Raw genomic sequence first — 15,968 nt, forward strand, 5'->3', positions numbered from 1 at the left:
GAGATACATATCCGGAAATGGATCGAAAACTTCAAGAAACCCAGCAGATTGTCGAGCACGAGGAACAAGTTTATCGGCAGCTTTGTTCGAATGTTTCTTCCGAAGCACGAACGTTGCTGAACAAATATCCTCAGTTTCTGGACGAGGCCGACATTGTTGATCATCCCGGCTTACCTCATGCATTGAAAGAGATTCAAAGACTGAAGTTGACAAATCCAAGTTTATTGGGAGGAGAAGCTATTCACAAAATGTACGATACTTATGGGTTGGATGAAGATATGCTGACAAAAATTGGCCTGTTTGAGGAACTCAAATTTGACTTCCAAGACTACGAACAGTACTCTCGAAGGTTGAAAGAAGGAGCTAAGTTGGAGTTAGCAACACGGTTACATGAATCATTAGAAGCTTCGAAAAGTTTAGATTTCAGACAAACCGAAATAAATCCTACGCAAAACCAGTATAAATATAATTTTGTATACAATGCAGATAAAAACTGCTATGAGATTCCTCAACTGAAGACTAAAATTGCCGCTATTGTCAAAACAAAAGGAGCAAAAAGTAATGTGTACCATGTTATAACTGAAAAAAGTAACTTTTACCCCGAATCTGGAGGTCAACAAAGTGACAAGGGCAACATCTCGTTGGCTTCGGATTCGAAAGTTCAGCTTGCTGTTCGATCCGTGTCGGAAAAGCAAGGACTTATCTTGCATACAATCGAAGGCGATGATCGTTCGATGGAACTGTTTTCCACTGGCGATGAGGTTTTGTTGACGGTTGATCCTGCCAAACGTACTGGTAGCACAATCCATCATACAGCAACCCATTTGTTGAATGCCGGGGTAAGAAAATGTCTGGGGGTACCCATTTGTCAGCGATCAAGTTTCGTCGGCGATAAAGCGCTCAAGCTGGAACTGGTTGTGTGCGGACCGAAAATAGGTCTGGAAGATGTCGATGCGATAGAACAGCATGTTCGCCAGGCTATCCAAAGCAATCATCCGGTGCGTATTCGCGTTTGCGATGTCAAAGATGTTAATTTGGATCAGGTGAGTTAAGTTTTCATTATCATTTTTTGCTTATTCATCAAAGTCCTTTGAAAAAAAAAAAACATAGGTCACAACTATTCCCGGAGAGGTGTATCCAGAGAAAGGGCTTCGTCTTGTGGAAATCGGATCGTCAACTTCAACCGAGTTCTGTTGTGGGACGCACGCTCAATATACCGGGGAACTGCAAGATTTCTGCATAATAGATCTAGCTCAAACGAAACCCGGATGTTTCAGCTTCCATGCCATCGTTGGTCAACCAGCATCGAAAGCACAGCAGTTGGGTCGACAAATCAATATCGACGTAAACCAACTGAAAGCCGATATGGACCAGCAAGACTTACCTCAGGGCTTCTCCAGCCACATCGACGCACGTATGCAACGGCTTAAAAATGTGCTTCTGGTGGGCTCGGATAACAACATCAACCTTCCGTATGCTATTCGACAGCGTTGTCTCGATGTGATTCAGGAGCTGTACAAACGACTTAAGGATCAAAGTAGAGAATCATTACGGGAATTGATAGACTTGGAAATGCGTAATCTTCAAGAGGAAAAACCGGTCGATAAATATCCGTTTTTGGTGCACTTTCTTGAATGTTCGGTTATACTACAGGAGGTGCAACTGAGCAAAGCTACCCGACATTTCGTGGATAGACCAGTGTTGGTTATTAGCATCACAGATGAACAGGTGAAGGCTCGTGCAACAGTACCGTCTAGCTTTATCAACGAACGATTCGATGCCCACAAGTGGTTGCAAACAGTCGGTGCAGTGTTTAAATCGCCAATGGCTGCGCCAAAGGGTCAAAATGCTGCCGAAGTTTGCAATATGAAGGTGAAGAAGGTAAAGTTATCACAATTCGAAACATTGTTGGAAAAAGCCACTAATGATGCCTCAGAATTTGCGAGTCAACATTTGGGTTGAATTGTTGCGAGATTGTTGCCGATGTTTTTAGTTTATGTTTACGAAATACCATACAACATTTTAACATGTTTGGGTTTCTGTCGAAAGAAATTCCTTGAGTATTTAAAGACTGGCACTAGCCTAGTTGGTAGTTCGATAGCGAGTAGTATAATGAGAAAGAACTAGTTGATTAGTTGAAAGAACAAATCAAAATCACTTACCCATGGGGAGTCCTTGAACTGCCTTACAGGTTTGTCCTTTGATCAACTGATTCTGCTATTTACCTCAAGTCGCAAACATTCTTCCTAAGTTTTTCTCGACTTAACGTACTTCCATGAAAAACGAAATATTTTCATACGTTGATGTGCCAATCCATATGCCCAAATAGTTCGCAATTTTTGCTTCCATTGCATTCAATCTGCTTTCGAAGATATGCTATTGCTATCCCCTTGTTTTCTACAGTTCGAAAAAAAAAATATTTAAAACTAGGTTTTTAACCAACAAATTCAAAAACTTACCCATTTTTCGAAGCTCATCTGGTGAATAATCTTACAGATGAATCGACTAAATGAGACACACGAATTTGCCCTCAATATTAGTTAGTTCTCAAGATTTTTAGCGATTCTTTGTTTTTGGCGATAATCAAATTTTGAGAATTTACGCACCACAATCAATTATTTTCGGGAAGATTTTTTTTTCCAATTCAGAGCTCTCCAAAATTTTGTCTAGCCGCAATTAAGCTGCCCTGATTATATTTTGACTAAAAGATCACTTTTAACGATTCAAACAATTGTAAATTTCGGCCTTAGAGAAACATGTTGATCGCACTACACAACTGAATTTGTATTTACGGTACCACAATACATGTACTAGACAAATAGTGCACAGATATTATACGGTCTTTGCTTAGCTGTAAATGTATCGAATGTATTGAATAACCCCTTCAACTTATCCCACATAATCTTCATCGTTCTCATCATCCGGCTCTTCTTCATCATCGTGATCGTAGTCCTTCTTCTTGCGGGTGTATGCCCGTTTCGACGTAACTGGCATCTGCTCAGTTTCGCCATGAAGCAACGAATTTTTGTACGTCATTAACGGTTGCCATTCATCGGAACGGCTCGATGGTATCGCTGCATTGAGGCGACGTTCAAGGAAACTTAATCTAAAATTGCAAAACAAAGTATGGTTATTTAAGAAAATAACTAAAAACCTATCTCACTTACATAAGTTTCTTGTCTTGCTTGATCAATTTATTGGTCAGTTCGGAAAGCACTTCAAGAAAAGCGAGACAGGGCGGAGCTGAAGAAGGATCTTCGCTGCCATCGTTCGGTATGGTAACGGCAAAAAGAATGCCTGCCCGATGGAAAACGGTTATGGCTTCACGATTTTTTACCGCGTCCAAGCCGAAAGACAGCGCGAAACGTTTGGCCAATTCTTTTAGATCCTGGAACTCTTGTGAGTTTCGGGAAATGCGACCCGCCATAGATGCCTCCTGAATGTCTTTGAATACGTTGATCAAACTTAGACACATGGTCATGGCGCAATTGACTTTGTTGATTTCTCGAGTTTTGCCAAGGGTTGTCTTGATTATATCTCCGTATTCGTTGTAACACTGTTAAAAGGAAATATTAAAGCCAGTTACAAAAATTCATTCATATGTAAACTTACCCTCAAGTAGTGCTTGAAAATATCAGCAGCTGATTTCATAGGTAGAATGTTATAAACAATTAGTTTGCAATATGCAGCTAGGAAGTTACGTTTTTTGTGTAGCTCTTCAATCCTGGTTTCATCGTGACCTTCTTCCTGCTCGGTGGAAAACACATTTGCTTGAACAAATTCGTTTAGTAAGCCTTGCTGTTCTGCACTTGGCATATAGATTAGTTTTCTAATGTTCTCGTTATGATGAGTAGTCAACTGGTCACTGAAAACCACCAACAAGTCGCAAATCGACATGTAAGCTGCTTCCTGAACAGTGGGTGCTACATCGTAGTGCATTAGTTCATTGCAGGCGTTCATGTATTTCTTCAAATTTTCAGACAATTCATTCACTTCTGCTGCCGCTGATCTGTCCATGGTGTTTTCTAAAAAGTACAACCCCCAGTTGATAGAAAATACACAGGCTTCAATGCAGTAAACGAGAGCCTCATGTGGAATTCCATTATCTCCCGCGTTTTCTGACAGACTTTCTTCAATATCCTGATACAAAGAGTCGAATAAATTCCACGGATTCAAATTGTGGCACGAGTACAAAATCGAAACTTTCTTCAGGCTTATGTTCACATTATAAATTTCATCTTCATTGGGTGTTTCTTCTCCAGCAATCAGGTTGCGATAGTCATCGATTGCTTCCTTGTACCGATTGACGCATTCGTCAATAACATTTGATCTGGCCACATCGCAACGGGTGTAGATTGCGCTTCCTTCAGTGCACAGGAACTCAAATGTTTTCGAGCAGGTCTCCAAAACCTCTCGATCAACGTGGATCGACATTATATGAGTCATCTTATCCAACAGTGCCTGCAAATTGGCCTCCTGTCTAGTCGTGGTGTACAGCTCCAGATCAAAATACTGAGGAATAGCTAACAAATTGGTCAGCTTCTCACTATCAGCGCTATACTTATTGAGCAACAAAGGCAAATGCTGAATGAAATGCTCTGTCAAACGTTGCTTATCGTCCTGAACTTGTTTAATCTCCTTGGCGCTTAAAGTCATTTTTCGGCTGCTACCACGACCTACCGGAGGTTCACCGGTAGCTGCCTGACGAACTGCACTGACCATGATTTCAATCAACGTCGATTCCTGTTTGTTGTCCAACGTTTCTTCCATAGGACCCGGTTCTTCTAGCAACAAATCGGTCATACACTCCCAGTCCTTTACCATCGGATTACTATCAATGAAGGAATCTACCAGATATGCTCCGTGCTCGTGAAGCTCGGATTCGATGAAGAACTGAACCAAATCCCTGATGAGTGGAGTGTTAGCCAGCCGCTTTTTGCCACGTTTTGTGTAGGTAACAGTGGCGTCTGCATCCAGACAGAACAAACGTACATTCAAGAACTCAGCTGCAGCTTGAGCTACACCACGATGCGATGAGTAAACCAATTCGTACACGATTTCGCAGTCCTTATCCGTTAGAATGTCCTGGTGGATTCTGGAATTTAAAATTTGGTTGATATTTTTGATCGTTCAGTTTTTTATTCTGATTAAAAAACACGGTGAATACTTACTTTAATATATTGATGACCAACTTTACGGCATGGACGGCGGCGTCAAATTCCTTATCCAATGTCATAGCCACGATACGATCCTTGAACTTTGAAGTGAACAGTTCCAGCTTGCCCTTCAGTTCCTCGTTTTCGTAAAGCGGCAAGAGTGCTTGCAAACAGCGGAGCCGCACTTCTCCGACCTTATCGTGCAGCGTCCAACCGATATATTTCAGGTAAGAATCATCCAAAAAGTTTTGTGAAAATTTCTGCATCCAAATGCCAATTTCCGACATACAAATCGCGCGTATTTCCGGTAAAGTATCTCGATAGCGATGCACGAATACTGATTTGAACATGTAAGTGAGCATATTCTTAATTTCGTCCATATTTTCCTCCAATTCTGTACGCTTGGCCATAAGTGATTCCAGCCGATCGGGAGCACGCTTATCGCGCGGTTTCAAACGTTCCGCATCGTATTGACGGGCAGCGTTATCAAAATTCACCGACACCAAAAGAGCGACATCCACTAATGCTGTCATTAGCTTCATCGCCGCCAATGTTGCCGTGTGACGGAATGCTCGCACTTGCGAATCGGATAACCCGGTCAACAAAGAAATAACATTGTCCATCAAAAACTGATCGTAAATTATAGAATACTGACATTGTTTAACTAAGGTTTGGACAAAATCGCAAAAGTTCATTTTAAACTTTTTCCACTGCTGACCAGGCATAATCAGCGGATATTCGTGGCTGTCTTCGTCGAACTCTTCCGTCATCTTTCGGATGATAGCCGTATGTTCCATCGTTTGTTGCATCTCTGGGGTAATTTTACCCTTACAGCCACTGGCGTGGACAAAAAAGTTCATCAGAGCAATCAAAGCTGAATCTTTGTCTAGCTTATAACTCTCAATCCAATCGTCTACAATGCCAGTTATAGCCGACTTAGCATGTCTTATGATGAAATACAGACTATTCTCATCCGTTGTACTTTCCCTGTCAGTCACCACGACCCTTTCCTCATGTTCGTGGTGATGATATACACGTTCCTTCTTCTCCCTCGGTTCCTTCGGGACCGCCTCACCCCGTGGCTTTCTTCCCGGAGGTTTCCGTTTCGGTAGAACCACCGTTTTCTGTACCCCGAAAAATATGTCATCGTCATCCTCGTCGATAATCGGTGCCTTCAGTGGGACGCCACCTCGAGCTCGCAACCTGGTCATTCGACCCCGGCCGCCCCGCGGTGCTTCTTCCTCCGGATGATGCTCTTCCGATGGACCTTCCCCAGCTCCGCCCGAAGACCAGCTTTCATTGTGGGGATCGCTGAAAAACGATTCGAAAATTGAATACTGACTGTTGTTATGAGTATGACCTATATAAAATCTTACTTCTGATATACGGGTTCATGATGCTCCTCGTATTCGGGTGGAGGTTCATCCATACGAATTCGTTTTCCGCCACGGCGATGCATTTTGCCTTTGGAAAGTTTATTATATAGGCCTTTAAATCGCTGAAATTTAACGGAACCGTTCTGAATTCTACTCACCTGTTTGCTTCGTGTGATTATCTCTTGAATTCTGGTTAATATGGATTCAATAATTGAAAGAATCACATAAAATCTGTAAAAAATTGTTACGAATTCCACCAAAGATGATGAATTTCCAATATGTCTGCGGTTTGTTTTGAACCGTTTTCGAGAGCTTTTGTTTGAACATCACAAACGAAAGCATCACAAGTGAACACTGATATAAAAAGTTTAGGTGAAAATCAATTGAAAAATTTGCAAAATCAATGTGTTATGCTTAATTTTAATTTCACAATTGGAATGTTACGCCAAAATAAAAAAAAAAAAACATTTTTAGACAACTGAAGCCTTACAGACTTATGGGTGTTGCAATTTTACTCACATCGAACTTCAACTAGGGGTAAGCTAAAAAAATATAACTGCTGCTAAGGATAAACAATAAACTACATTTTAAGTGACATTTGTTTTTGCTAGCATCTGTACTGCATAATGAGTGCATTCAAAATTAAAGTGAAAATTTAATATTTAAAAATTGTAATGTTATTGGAAATGAATCACTTCAAATTTTCACGACAATTTACATTCAGTGTTCTTATGTTCCACTGTTCCTTTATCCGCTGATACCACTGTTTATACAATCCAGATTCGACCAAAATGGAAACCACCAATGTTCTCGCGCACTTTCTCTCTCGTTTTGAGCTGCAGAGCTTTTGAAAAAAAAACGAGAGAGTTCACAAATGGAGCCCTTCAGCCGGCAAGAATCAATGCTTACGTAATGCGCATTTTGCTTGTAAACAACCCAGGGTAAACGATCCTTTTTTGCGAATTGTCCTGGAATGGATTGAACGATCTACAACTAACTTGATAACGCCCAATATCTAAATTATGAATCCTACTCATTTGTTAAAAACTTGTTTACCACTTGGACTAAAAAAATCACAATGAAAAGAAAAAAATGAGTAAAAATAAAGGGCAGAAAACGAGCTCAGCATAAAATTGTTACAATGGCATTTACAGATTTTAATTAAATACAACAGTTTCGGCGATAATACAATCGTTTTTATTTTAACAGTTAATATGACTTATATCATTAATTTTAAAAGATACGATTATTTCACCTCCAAGCTTAAGCTTTACCGCTAGTAGCCTTCTCGCGGGCCTTCTTACCTTCAATCAAAGCCGATCGCTCCTTTTCGGACAGAGGGCTCAGCACCTTTGTAACCACACCCGTGCCCAGCGTTATGTGACCGTCACGAAGGGTGAATCGCTGACCCTGTTCCAGCACCATCGGCCGAATCAAACGCAACTGCAATGTGGCATCCTCTCCCGGCATAACCATCTCCTTGCCAGGTATCTGCACCTGGGTAGCACAATCCCAGGTACGCGAGAACATCTGCAGCTGGATGAAACTGGTGAACGGTTTGTGTCGGCCACCCTCTTCCTTGCTCAAAATGTACACCTGCGCTTCGAAGTTATCGTTGGCCTTGACCGAACCTGGTTTGCACATCACCATACCACGCTTGATATCGTCTCGCTTGATGCCACGGATCAGAGCACCCAGCTGATCACCGGCATGGGCTTCCTCCAGAATCTTGTGGAACATTTCAATTCCGGTAATAGTGGATTTGAATACCTGAAAAGCATGAATGTTATTAATACCTACATGTGAGAAGGTTTTTATTTCCAAAGTCCTCTTACCTTATTGTATCCAACGAATTCGCATTCCTGTCCTTTCTTCAAGGTTCCTCGTTCCAACCGACCGGTAACTACTGTGCCACGTCCTGGAATGCTGTGAACCGACTCCACCGGAAGGAGGAAGGGTTTGTCCAAGTCACGGGTCGGGGTCGGCACATATTTGTCAACCTCCTCCAGTAGCTTCATAACAGCATCGGCTCCGATTTCCGGACTTTTTCCTTCCAGAGCACACAGAGCTGAGCCCTTAATTACCGGGACGTTGTCCCCATCAAAGCCCATTTCGGACATCAGTTCCCGGATTTCCATCTCCACCAGGTCGACCATTTCCTGGTCAGCCGCGTCCACTTTATTGATGAATACAACAATGTGATTAACGCCGATCTGTTTAGCTAGAAGTAAATGCTCTCTGGTTTGGGGCATAGCGCCGTCCGTGGCGGCCACCACCAGAATGGCTCCATCCATTTGGGCCGTACCGGTAATCATGTTTTTAATATAATCAGCATGTCCCGGACAGTCGGTGTGACCATAGTGCCGGTTTTCTGTTTGATACTCAATGTGAGCAACGTTAATGGTGATACCGCGAGCCTTCTCTTCCGGGGCATTGTCAATGTCGGCATATTTCTTGCTCTCGGCGAGATCTTTGTCTGCCAGCACCTTGGTAATAGCAGCCGTCAGGGTTGTTTTTCCATGATCCACATGACCAATGGTTCCTACGTTGCAATGCGGCTTATCACGCTTGAAGACCTGCTTCTCGGCGTAGAACCTTTTCTGTAGGGAATGCTGGCAAAGTGCAGCTCCCGGAGCCCTGGAACGCAGCACAGCTCCACTATTGAACAGAATCTGAGTCAGGGACTTGCGGACTACTGCAAAAGATACAAGATGATTACAACATTAACCTCACTTTTGACGTTCATGTTATGCTTGAAACTTATTTCCTAATTAATGCAAGTATTTCACTTACCAGGACTGAGAAAAGCACGTAGCGCTATGTAAGTAGACATTTCGGCAAATTTTTACAGGATTTTTAAGTTGTTATAATGCCAAATTCGTGTTAAATTCAATAAAAACCAGGCCAAGTGAAAAATCTCACAACTTCTTGCGCAAGATCTCAGTGCGGTGTTGTGCACTCAGAATCAAAACAACCCAAAAATAAGAACGCCAGCGCATCAAAACAAAGTTCGGCTGGCGTTCTTGATTTTGGGCTGCTGTCAATGCACCAAAATCAATGTTCGAAGCTCGAACTGACCACCCCAAAAAAATTTCCCTTTATTTTCAGTTGGTTTTGTTTTGCAAACAAAAAAAGTCAGTTGCATTCGGATACAATTTCTGGTAAAATGCTTTGAATTTGCTACAATTTTATCATACTTAATTCATTTTAATTTATGAATTTCCAGAAAACGATTATTTACCTTCTTCAGAAGCCGTAAGGAAATTTCAGGCAGGAGAAAAAACCAATGGAGAACCGAAAGAAGTGGAGGACGATCTGGAACAACCGCATCATTTGCCATTCACGACCTTCGGGTAGCACTATAATGCTAGGTAGTCTCAAAGTTGTGAGGACACGTGACGTTCCTAAACGGTACCAATCGTCAGGAGTTTTCGGTATGGCATGAATTTGGCTGTTCCGCACATCAATTGTATTGATTTTGATGGCAGAATGTAAGCTAAGTTTCTTTCTTTATGATGACAACTACACCCTGTAATTCCAGACCGAATGCATTGAAAATTGCTCCGGGATGAATCAAGCCCGAATTTTGCTAGTTGTGAAAATAATAAATAGAAAATAAAATTTCAAAAGGAAATATGAACAAAAGCATTGTCTTTACTAAATTTTTATAATCCCTTTTGATATTCAGGTCATCAAAGGAAAAAATCCCAAAAAAAATCCCTGCCGCATGACATGCCCCAAAATTAAGTTACAAGAATGACATTTATTCTCAAGTTTGGGAAAACCCCCTCAAACTTATTTTCGTCGGGAGCCAGTTTCATCCGATTTTGCGGCATTTCAACTTGGTTTTGGGTTCTACCGGCTTAGAGTGTGAAGTGAATTTGACATACACGCTCATTTTTTATTAACCATTTGACGTTTAAAAGTAACCGTTTTATGGTTTTGGCAGTGCAACTGCCAATATGGTTATTTTTCAACGATTTTTTCCAGTGCCATTTGAACCAATGTTGAAGTTCTCTTGTACGAACCAAAAATGGTTTAAATTTTAACCATAAGAGACACGAAAAAAACTTAGTGTATTTTCTTTTGTCGCCATTTTTCAGCTTCCGAGCGTTTTTATTCAATTGTGCTGGTTTGATTGGTTTTAAACAGAAAATTAATTAAAAATTTGGAAGAAATGGAAGAAATACGACGCGGGGATCCGGAGACTCACGCCCTGCTTGAAGGTAAGTTCTAAATAAGTGAAAATTCCCCCCCTAGCAATCTTAGTCCGGAGAAAGCGGTCGAGGTCGGCCATATTTTTATAGATATATTGAATTAAAATGATATAACCAGAAATGTAAGTTTAATTTCTCTATGGTTAAATGTTCTTAATACAACTAAACATAACTTTTTTATTGATAGTTAAGTTTTGCTACGGGGATATTTAGGAACGAAATTGTTATTGGGATATATTTTACTTTGATATTGTTGACAATAGCAAAAAATTTTAAATATTTTTTCAACTAACTTTCAGCTCATAAATTCAACAACCTGACGCTTATGCTGCTTAACGAAGAACGCCTAAAAAAAATAGGCTTAAAAGAAGGTCCGATTCTCTTTGTTTTGGATATCATTGAAAAGACAAGGAACGCGAATTCACCTACATTGAGAATTGAAGACGCTGAGAACATTTCCCCGATTCGGATCAAGCTTCAACGAAATTCCAGATTTGCCCAAAACGTTCTCTATAAAAAACTGGATAAACAGCTGCCCCTTGAACACAAAGAATTATGCCATATGGTTCGAATACTCTGCGATGATTGGAAGAATCGAGTTTTCCTACAAAAGTAAGTCAATATTGAAATTTATTTTATTTATACTCTGACACTGAATTAACATTTCATAAACACCCTCTATCTAGATTAAAATAGTTGCAAATAAACAAATCATGTCTATAACTACATTATTTTTCACGATTACAGTTACCCAACAACGGCGGAGCAACAGGAAATGGCCCAACAAATTTTGAATGCATTCCCTTATCTAAGGAATACACCTGGGAACGATTCAACTACACTTTTTTCAAAAAATAGTGGCAAAGGTACAGGCCATCGTCATTCAGGGATCATCCACAATTTTTTCCGCAACCTTTGCCATCATGTTCCGGCCGAGTCCAAAAAATTTACAAGATCGCCCAAACCAGGAATACTACCAGAGGAAATAGCCAATTATGCAACCAATCTTAGTCTCATTGAAGGAACAGCTGAAAATTTTTCCTATATCAAGGAGGATATGGCTAAGTGTTTGCCTTTGCTCAACAATTTGATACTTCTAAAAAAAACTCCTAAATCGATTTCGGAAACATTACCACACTTACTCGCTTACGGAGGACAAATAGTAAGTAAAATATCGAAATATTGCTAAGAAAAGCATTAAAAACATTATCTGTTATTTAACACTACAAGGTTATATAAACTGCCACAAAAACTCGATTTTTTTAATTTTTCTGACTTCATTTCATTATTTTATCTTAATAGATTGTCGAAATGTTTGCTGAGATGAAACCTGGCCAAAACAAACATGCAAATCTGAACAACGTTTGTTCGAAAGGTTTGCTGTTCAAACCTACTACTTTCAGCCGGGTCGAAGATGGCAAGTATAGATTTAATTTTTAACCTTTAGATTATGAATTTATATAATGAAAAAAAAAAAAAAATAGAAACAAAATACCATGAGTCATTTTTTTCAATCTGTAGATGAGATTTTGCAAAAAATTAACTGTAAATTATCCACACATCGAGATTTTTATATTTATGCTAGATTAATTATAGCCAATATTTTTCATAGGTAATTTACGAGGAATACTCCGCTTATGGCTTTCATTGAATTCTCAAGGAATGAGGAGAACACTTAAAGATGGTGACATGGAACAAGCATTGGCTTATGACCTAATTCAATGGGTTGGAGTAAGTTCTAAATATTTTCAATTTTTAAATGACTAATCGTTATATATTTTTCAATTTTAGGAAGATCAGAGTACTTTAAATGAAGTACTCGGAGGCTATGAGGCAGCCTACATACGATCAGGAAAATACCCGCCATCAAAAATCCTCTGCCGAGCAATGCCCTTTGCATTCGGGAACTACGTGATTTACACATATGGAATCACTATAAATGTCGAGGGTGATTTCCTCACTACACTTGATGTGTTTGCGAAATCGTTCGTTGTCTTCGGATGCAAACCACCAACAATTTTAAAGAAGCTGTTAGAATTTTTGTACATACATTGTTACATGATACAAAAGTCAACTCATCGTGCAATTGTGAAAACTTATACGGATGTTTTCACCGAAAGTAATGAGGTCTCAAGCAAAAAATCTCGCATAAACCATTCACAAAAAGCAATGGTACTATTATAAACAAGTCTTCCACATATGGTTATATTACCTTAAGATATGATATATGATTCTTTTTTTATAACATTTAAGTCATAGTCATTTTCCATTAATGGCATTATCATTAATCATTATAAACCAATTAATAATTAGAAATCGTTAATACATATTGTTTTTTAAAACCTAATAATTGTAAGGGTTTCTTTTTTTACATCTGAATTCCTTGAATTTTTGACTAAAATATTTCAAGCAACCATTTATTCGATTCTCCTCCGTTTAGCTTTGCGGTTTAAAAATAACCATTTTCAAACTTCCCTGCATTGATTCCTTGTGGTTGAAAAGTAACCACATTCTTACTTCTCAAGAGAAGGTAAAAAATGACTTCTATGGGAGAAGGTAAAAAATGACTTAACCCGGAAAAGAGATGAAATGGTTACTTTTGAACCGAAATTGGTTTATACAAATCGAGCGTGTATTGCATGCAAGATTCGAGCTTTTCGGAAAAAAAGGATTCCGAAACGTGAGTCGAAATTCTACTGCAATGCCAGTTATTAATTTATGCGAAAAAAATCAAAATATTTTGCGTTTTGTATATTCAAATACTGGAAAACTTTAAATATGAATTAAAAAAAAAAGAAAGTTTCATTTTGAAGCGACCAGAATAGAAATTCAGATATCTTTCCAATTAGTCAATTCAATTTTCGTTTCACGTTAGTGTCAGTCTTCAACGGAATTTAAAAAAATCAAGCTTTGGTCAATTTCTTAAATTTGTATATATTCCATTTTCATGTTTTTCACCGTTTAATGCATGATCCGTTGAAAATGTGTTTTTATAAAATGAAGGATAAGTTTTTGCAATACACGCAGCAAAAAGGTTTTTTTTATTTCAAAGGAAAGTGCCGCAAAAACAAAGGATTTTTTCCTTTGATTTTAGGATAAATAAAAAATCCTTTGGTTCAAATGCATTTCAAAGAATTTTTCTTTTGAAAAATCTTTTTTTCAAAATATTAATGCTTTGATACACAAACCAGTTTTATTTGATTCAAAGTTATTTTCTTTTGCTCAAGTGTAATTTACGGCGTGTTCGTAAATTGATTTTTTCTATCGAAGTGATTCATTTTATCGAAGCTGGCGTTCGTAAATTACAAACAAACGTATGCAAAAGCATTGGAAACTGATTTGACATCTACCAAACAAATCGATCGACTGATGCATCACCCAAAAAAATCAATTTACGAACGCGCCGTAGATATAGATTTAAAAGCATTTATTCATTGAACCATTTCCCATTTAATCCAATTGGAAGAATTTTTCCCTGTTGTTTCGAAGTTCCTATTAGGAGTGTGGCAGATCTCTTGCCGGAATTTTTAAATTGCAGCAATCTTGCTGCTCTGCAATCTTGATGTTTCTGGTGATATGTTCACCCTCGGAACATCACGCTCCTCTTCTCGGCAAGAAAACGACGCAAGAATCCCTTCAGCGCTCGAGGCTGGAACACTAGCTTGATACGCCTTGTTGGGCGGCAATTCCCGGCATCAAACACTGGCCTTTGCTCGGGGCCGGATCACGAGCAAGGTCCTTTTGGCGCTGGGGGCCGGATGAACAAATGGCCACTCAATCAGCACTCACAAACCCGACATCCACTTATGGACATTGCTCGGGGTCGGAACACGAGCAACGTCCCTCTTGGCACTGATGGCCCAATAAAAAAAACAGCACCTTAATCGGCGCTTAAACAACGGCACTCAAATTCCCTTCGGCGCTCGTGGCCGGAATACAAATAACCGCTGACCCGGTTTTGTTCTCCGGGGTAACTTCCCCTACGGCGCTAGTGGCCGGGGAATAAAGTACAGTAGGCAAAAGTGCCTGAAATAATTTGCAATCCGCTCCGGTGGTGTTGGTCGCTGCGCACTGAGGGTCACCACAGTTCACTTCGAGGTGAACAGCTCCCTCAAGTGCTGGCCGGAATTGACTTTTCTTCGGCAGTGAGCACCCTTGAAGCGATCCAACACCGGTAATCTCCTGCATGCGATGATCCAACGCGGCGACGATTCCACGTGTGTGTGGAAAATGCCACACCACAAAAAAGCCCTGCAAAAAGACCACCATTAGTTTTTCATTCCTAACCACAAATGAAAATTTTCTACCTCTTTTCAGAAGGCCTCTTTCTTCCTGGATTTCGTCGGATCTTCGCTGGGTCGATTCGGAATCAAAGGGGTTCCTTTCCCCTAGCACTATCCGGAATTCCTGTGTGGAAACGGGAGATATTTGCGGTTAGCTTTGGTTAAAGATTTGCTAGCCGTTATCCGTTTTCAGATTTCGAATGACGGAATTTTTATTTCCGTTAAAAATGTCATCGGACATTCACTTACCCGATTCTCGGAGTGTTGGCGGGTTGTTCGCTGCGGACCACGATTGTAAAATTGGCGTCTTCCAACTTTTGGAAAAACGCGCCGGAAAAACGTGTGTCGTTTTTTCCCACTTTTCTGTTTGGTCGAATGTCACTTGATATGTGATAGACCGGTCGGCGCGTACGCCTAAATTTTATGTGGTTTTAGACTTTGGGTTTTTTGTGACCCAGTTAGAAATTGTAACAGGAGTTTGAAAAATAAAAAGAAACAATTTTAAATCTTAAATTCTTTTTTATTTACAAACACATAGAACACTGGTTCACTATAATCGAATTAACGGGCCCTTATCGTTGACAAAGTTTTGCATTCTCCGTGGGCCGGTCAATAAACTTCCGGAAGCCACTCCGGCTGCTGGCTGGTCCGACTGGTGATTGCCGTTGAAGATTGGGCCGAAGAAAATTAGACCGCGGGATTTGGGGAGGTGTTAGGCCGATGACATAGTGAATACGATGCGATGCGATGCGGTGAATGCGATTCAATGCGGTGAACCATGCACAATTGATGAAAATGTATGTGAATCGCTTAAACCTGACATACTCAACGCGGCGAAGCAGATGTCAATTTGTTCCGCCGCTCGAGTTCGCATAGGCTGCGTCCGTAGATTTTCCGCCAATTCGCATCGCATCGCACTCACTATGTCATCGGCCT

At 40.1% G+C, this 15,968-nt stretch overlaps 4 protein-coding genes and 1 long non-coding RNA gene across 5 annotated transcripts; 2 read left to right on the forward strand and 3 right to left on the reverse strand.

Annotated features, from left to right (window-relative positions):
• Window positions 1-5: 5 nt before the first annotated feature.
• On the forward strand, window positions 6-2,026 carry LOC129760075 (alanine--tRNA ligase, mitochondrial-like; the record flags this gene model as incomplete). Its single annotated transcript, XM_055757649.1, has 2 exons — window positions 6-1,043; window positions 1,111-2,026. Coding segments are annotated over 2 exons (1,890 nt in total), but the record flags the coding sequence as incomplete, so codon positions are not given.
• Window positions 2,027-2,763: 737 nt separating this feature from the next.
• On the reverse strand, window positions 2,764-6,826 carry LOC129760076 (cohesin subunit SA-1). The gene is made up of 6 exons (XM_055757650.1): window positions 6,691-6,826; window positions 6,533-6,620; window positions 5,172-6,467; window positions 3,613-5,095; window positions 3,168-3,556; window positions 2,764-3,106 (listed from the first exon to the last, which is right to left on the reverse strand). Exons 2-6 carry the CDS (start codon window positions 6,613-6,615, stop codon window positions 2,890-2,892), a joined length of 3,468 nt encoding a protein of 1,155 aa, XP_055613625.1. The 5' UTR covers window positions 6,616-6,620; window positions 6,691-6,826; the 3' UTR covers window positions 2,764-2,889.
• An 880-nt stretch (window positions 6,827-7,706) lies between these two features.
• On the reverse strand, window positions 7,707-9,498 carry LOC129760077 (elongation factor Tu, mitochondrial). Its single transcript, XM_055757651.1, has 3 exons — window positions 9,326-9,498; window positions 8,368-9,227; window positions 7,707-8,302 (listed from the first exon to the last, which is right to left on the reverse strand). Exons 1-3 carry the CDS (start codon window positions 9,363-9,365, stop codon window positions 7,796-7,798), a joined length of 1,407 nt encoding a protein of 468 aa, XP_055613626.1. The 5' UTR covers window positions 9,366-9,498; the 3' UTR covers window positions 7,707-7,795.
• Window positions 9,499-11,016: 1,518 nt separating this feature from the next.
• Window positions 11,017-12,933, forward strand: LOC129760079 (uncharacterized). Its single transcript, XM_055757654.1, has 5 exons — window positions 11,017-11,361; window positions 11,497-11,911; window positions 12,052-12,166; window positions 12,362-12,480; window positions 12,541-12,933. The coding sequence occupies exons 1-5, from the start codon at window positions 11,075-11,077 to the stop codon at window positions 12,931-12,933; spliced, it is 1,329 nt and encodes a 442-aa protein (XP_055613629.1). The 5' UTR covers window positions 11,017-11,074.
• A 1,245-nt stretch (window positions 12,934-14,178) lies between these two features.
• On the reverse strand, window positions 14,179-15,402 carry LOC129760080 (uncharacterized). Its single transcript, XR_008740298.1, has 3 exons — window positions 15,282-15,402; window positions 15,057-15,156; window positions 14,179-15,000 (listed from the first exon to the last, which is right to left on the reverse strand). It is a non-coding gene; the product is annotated as an uncharacterized LOC129760080 (long non-coding RNA).
• Window positions 15,403-15,968: the final 566 nt, after the last annotated feature.

Source organism: Uranotaenia lowii, unplaced genomic scaffold (assembly GCF_029784155.1).
Source record: "Uranotaenia lowii strain MFRU-FL unplaced genomic scaffold, ASM2978415v1 HiC_scaffold_404, whole genome shotgun sequence".
NCBI classification, from domain to species: Eukaryota; Metazoa; Arthropoda; class Insecta; order Diptera; family Culicidae; genus Uranotaenia; species Uranotaenia lowii.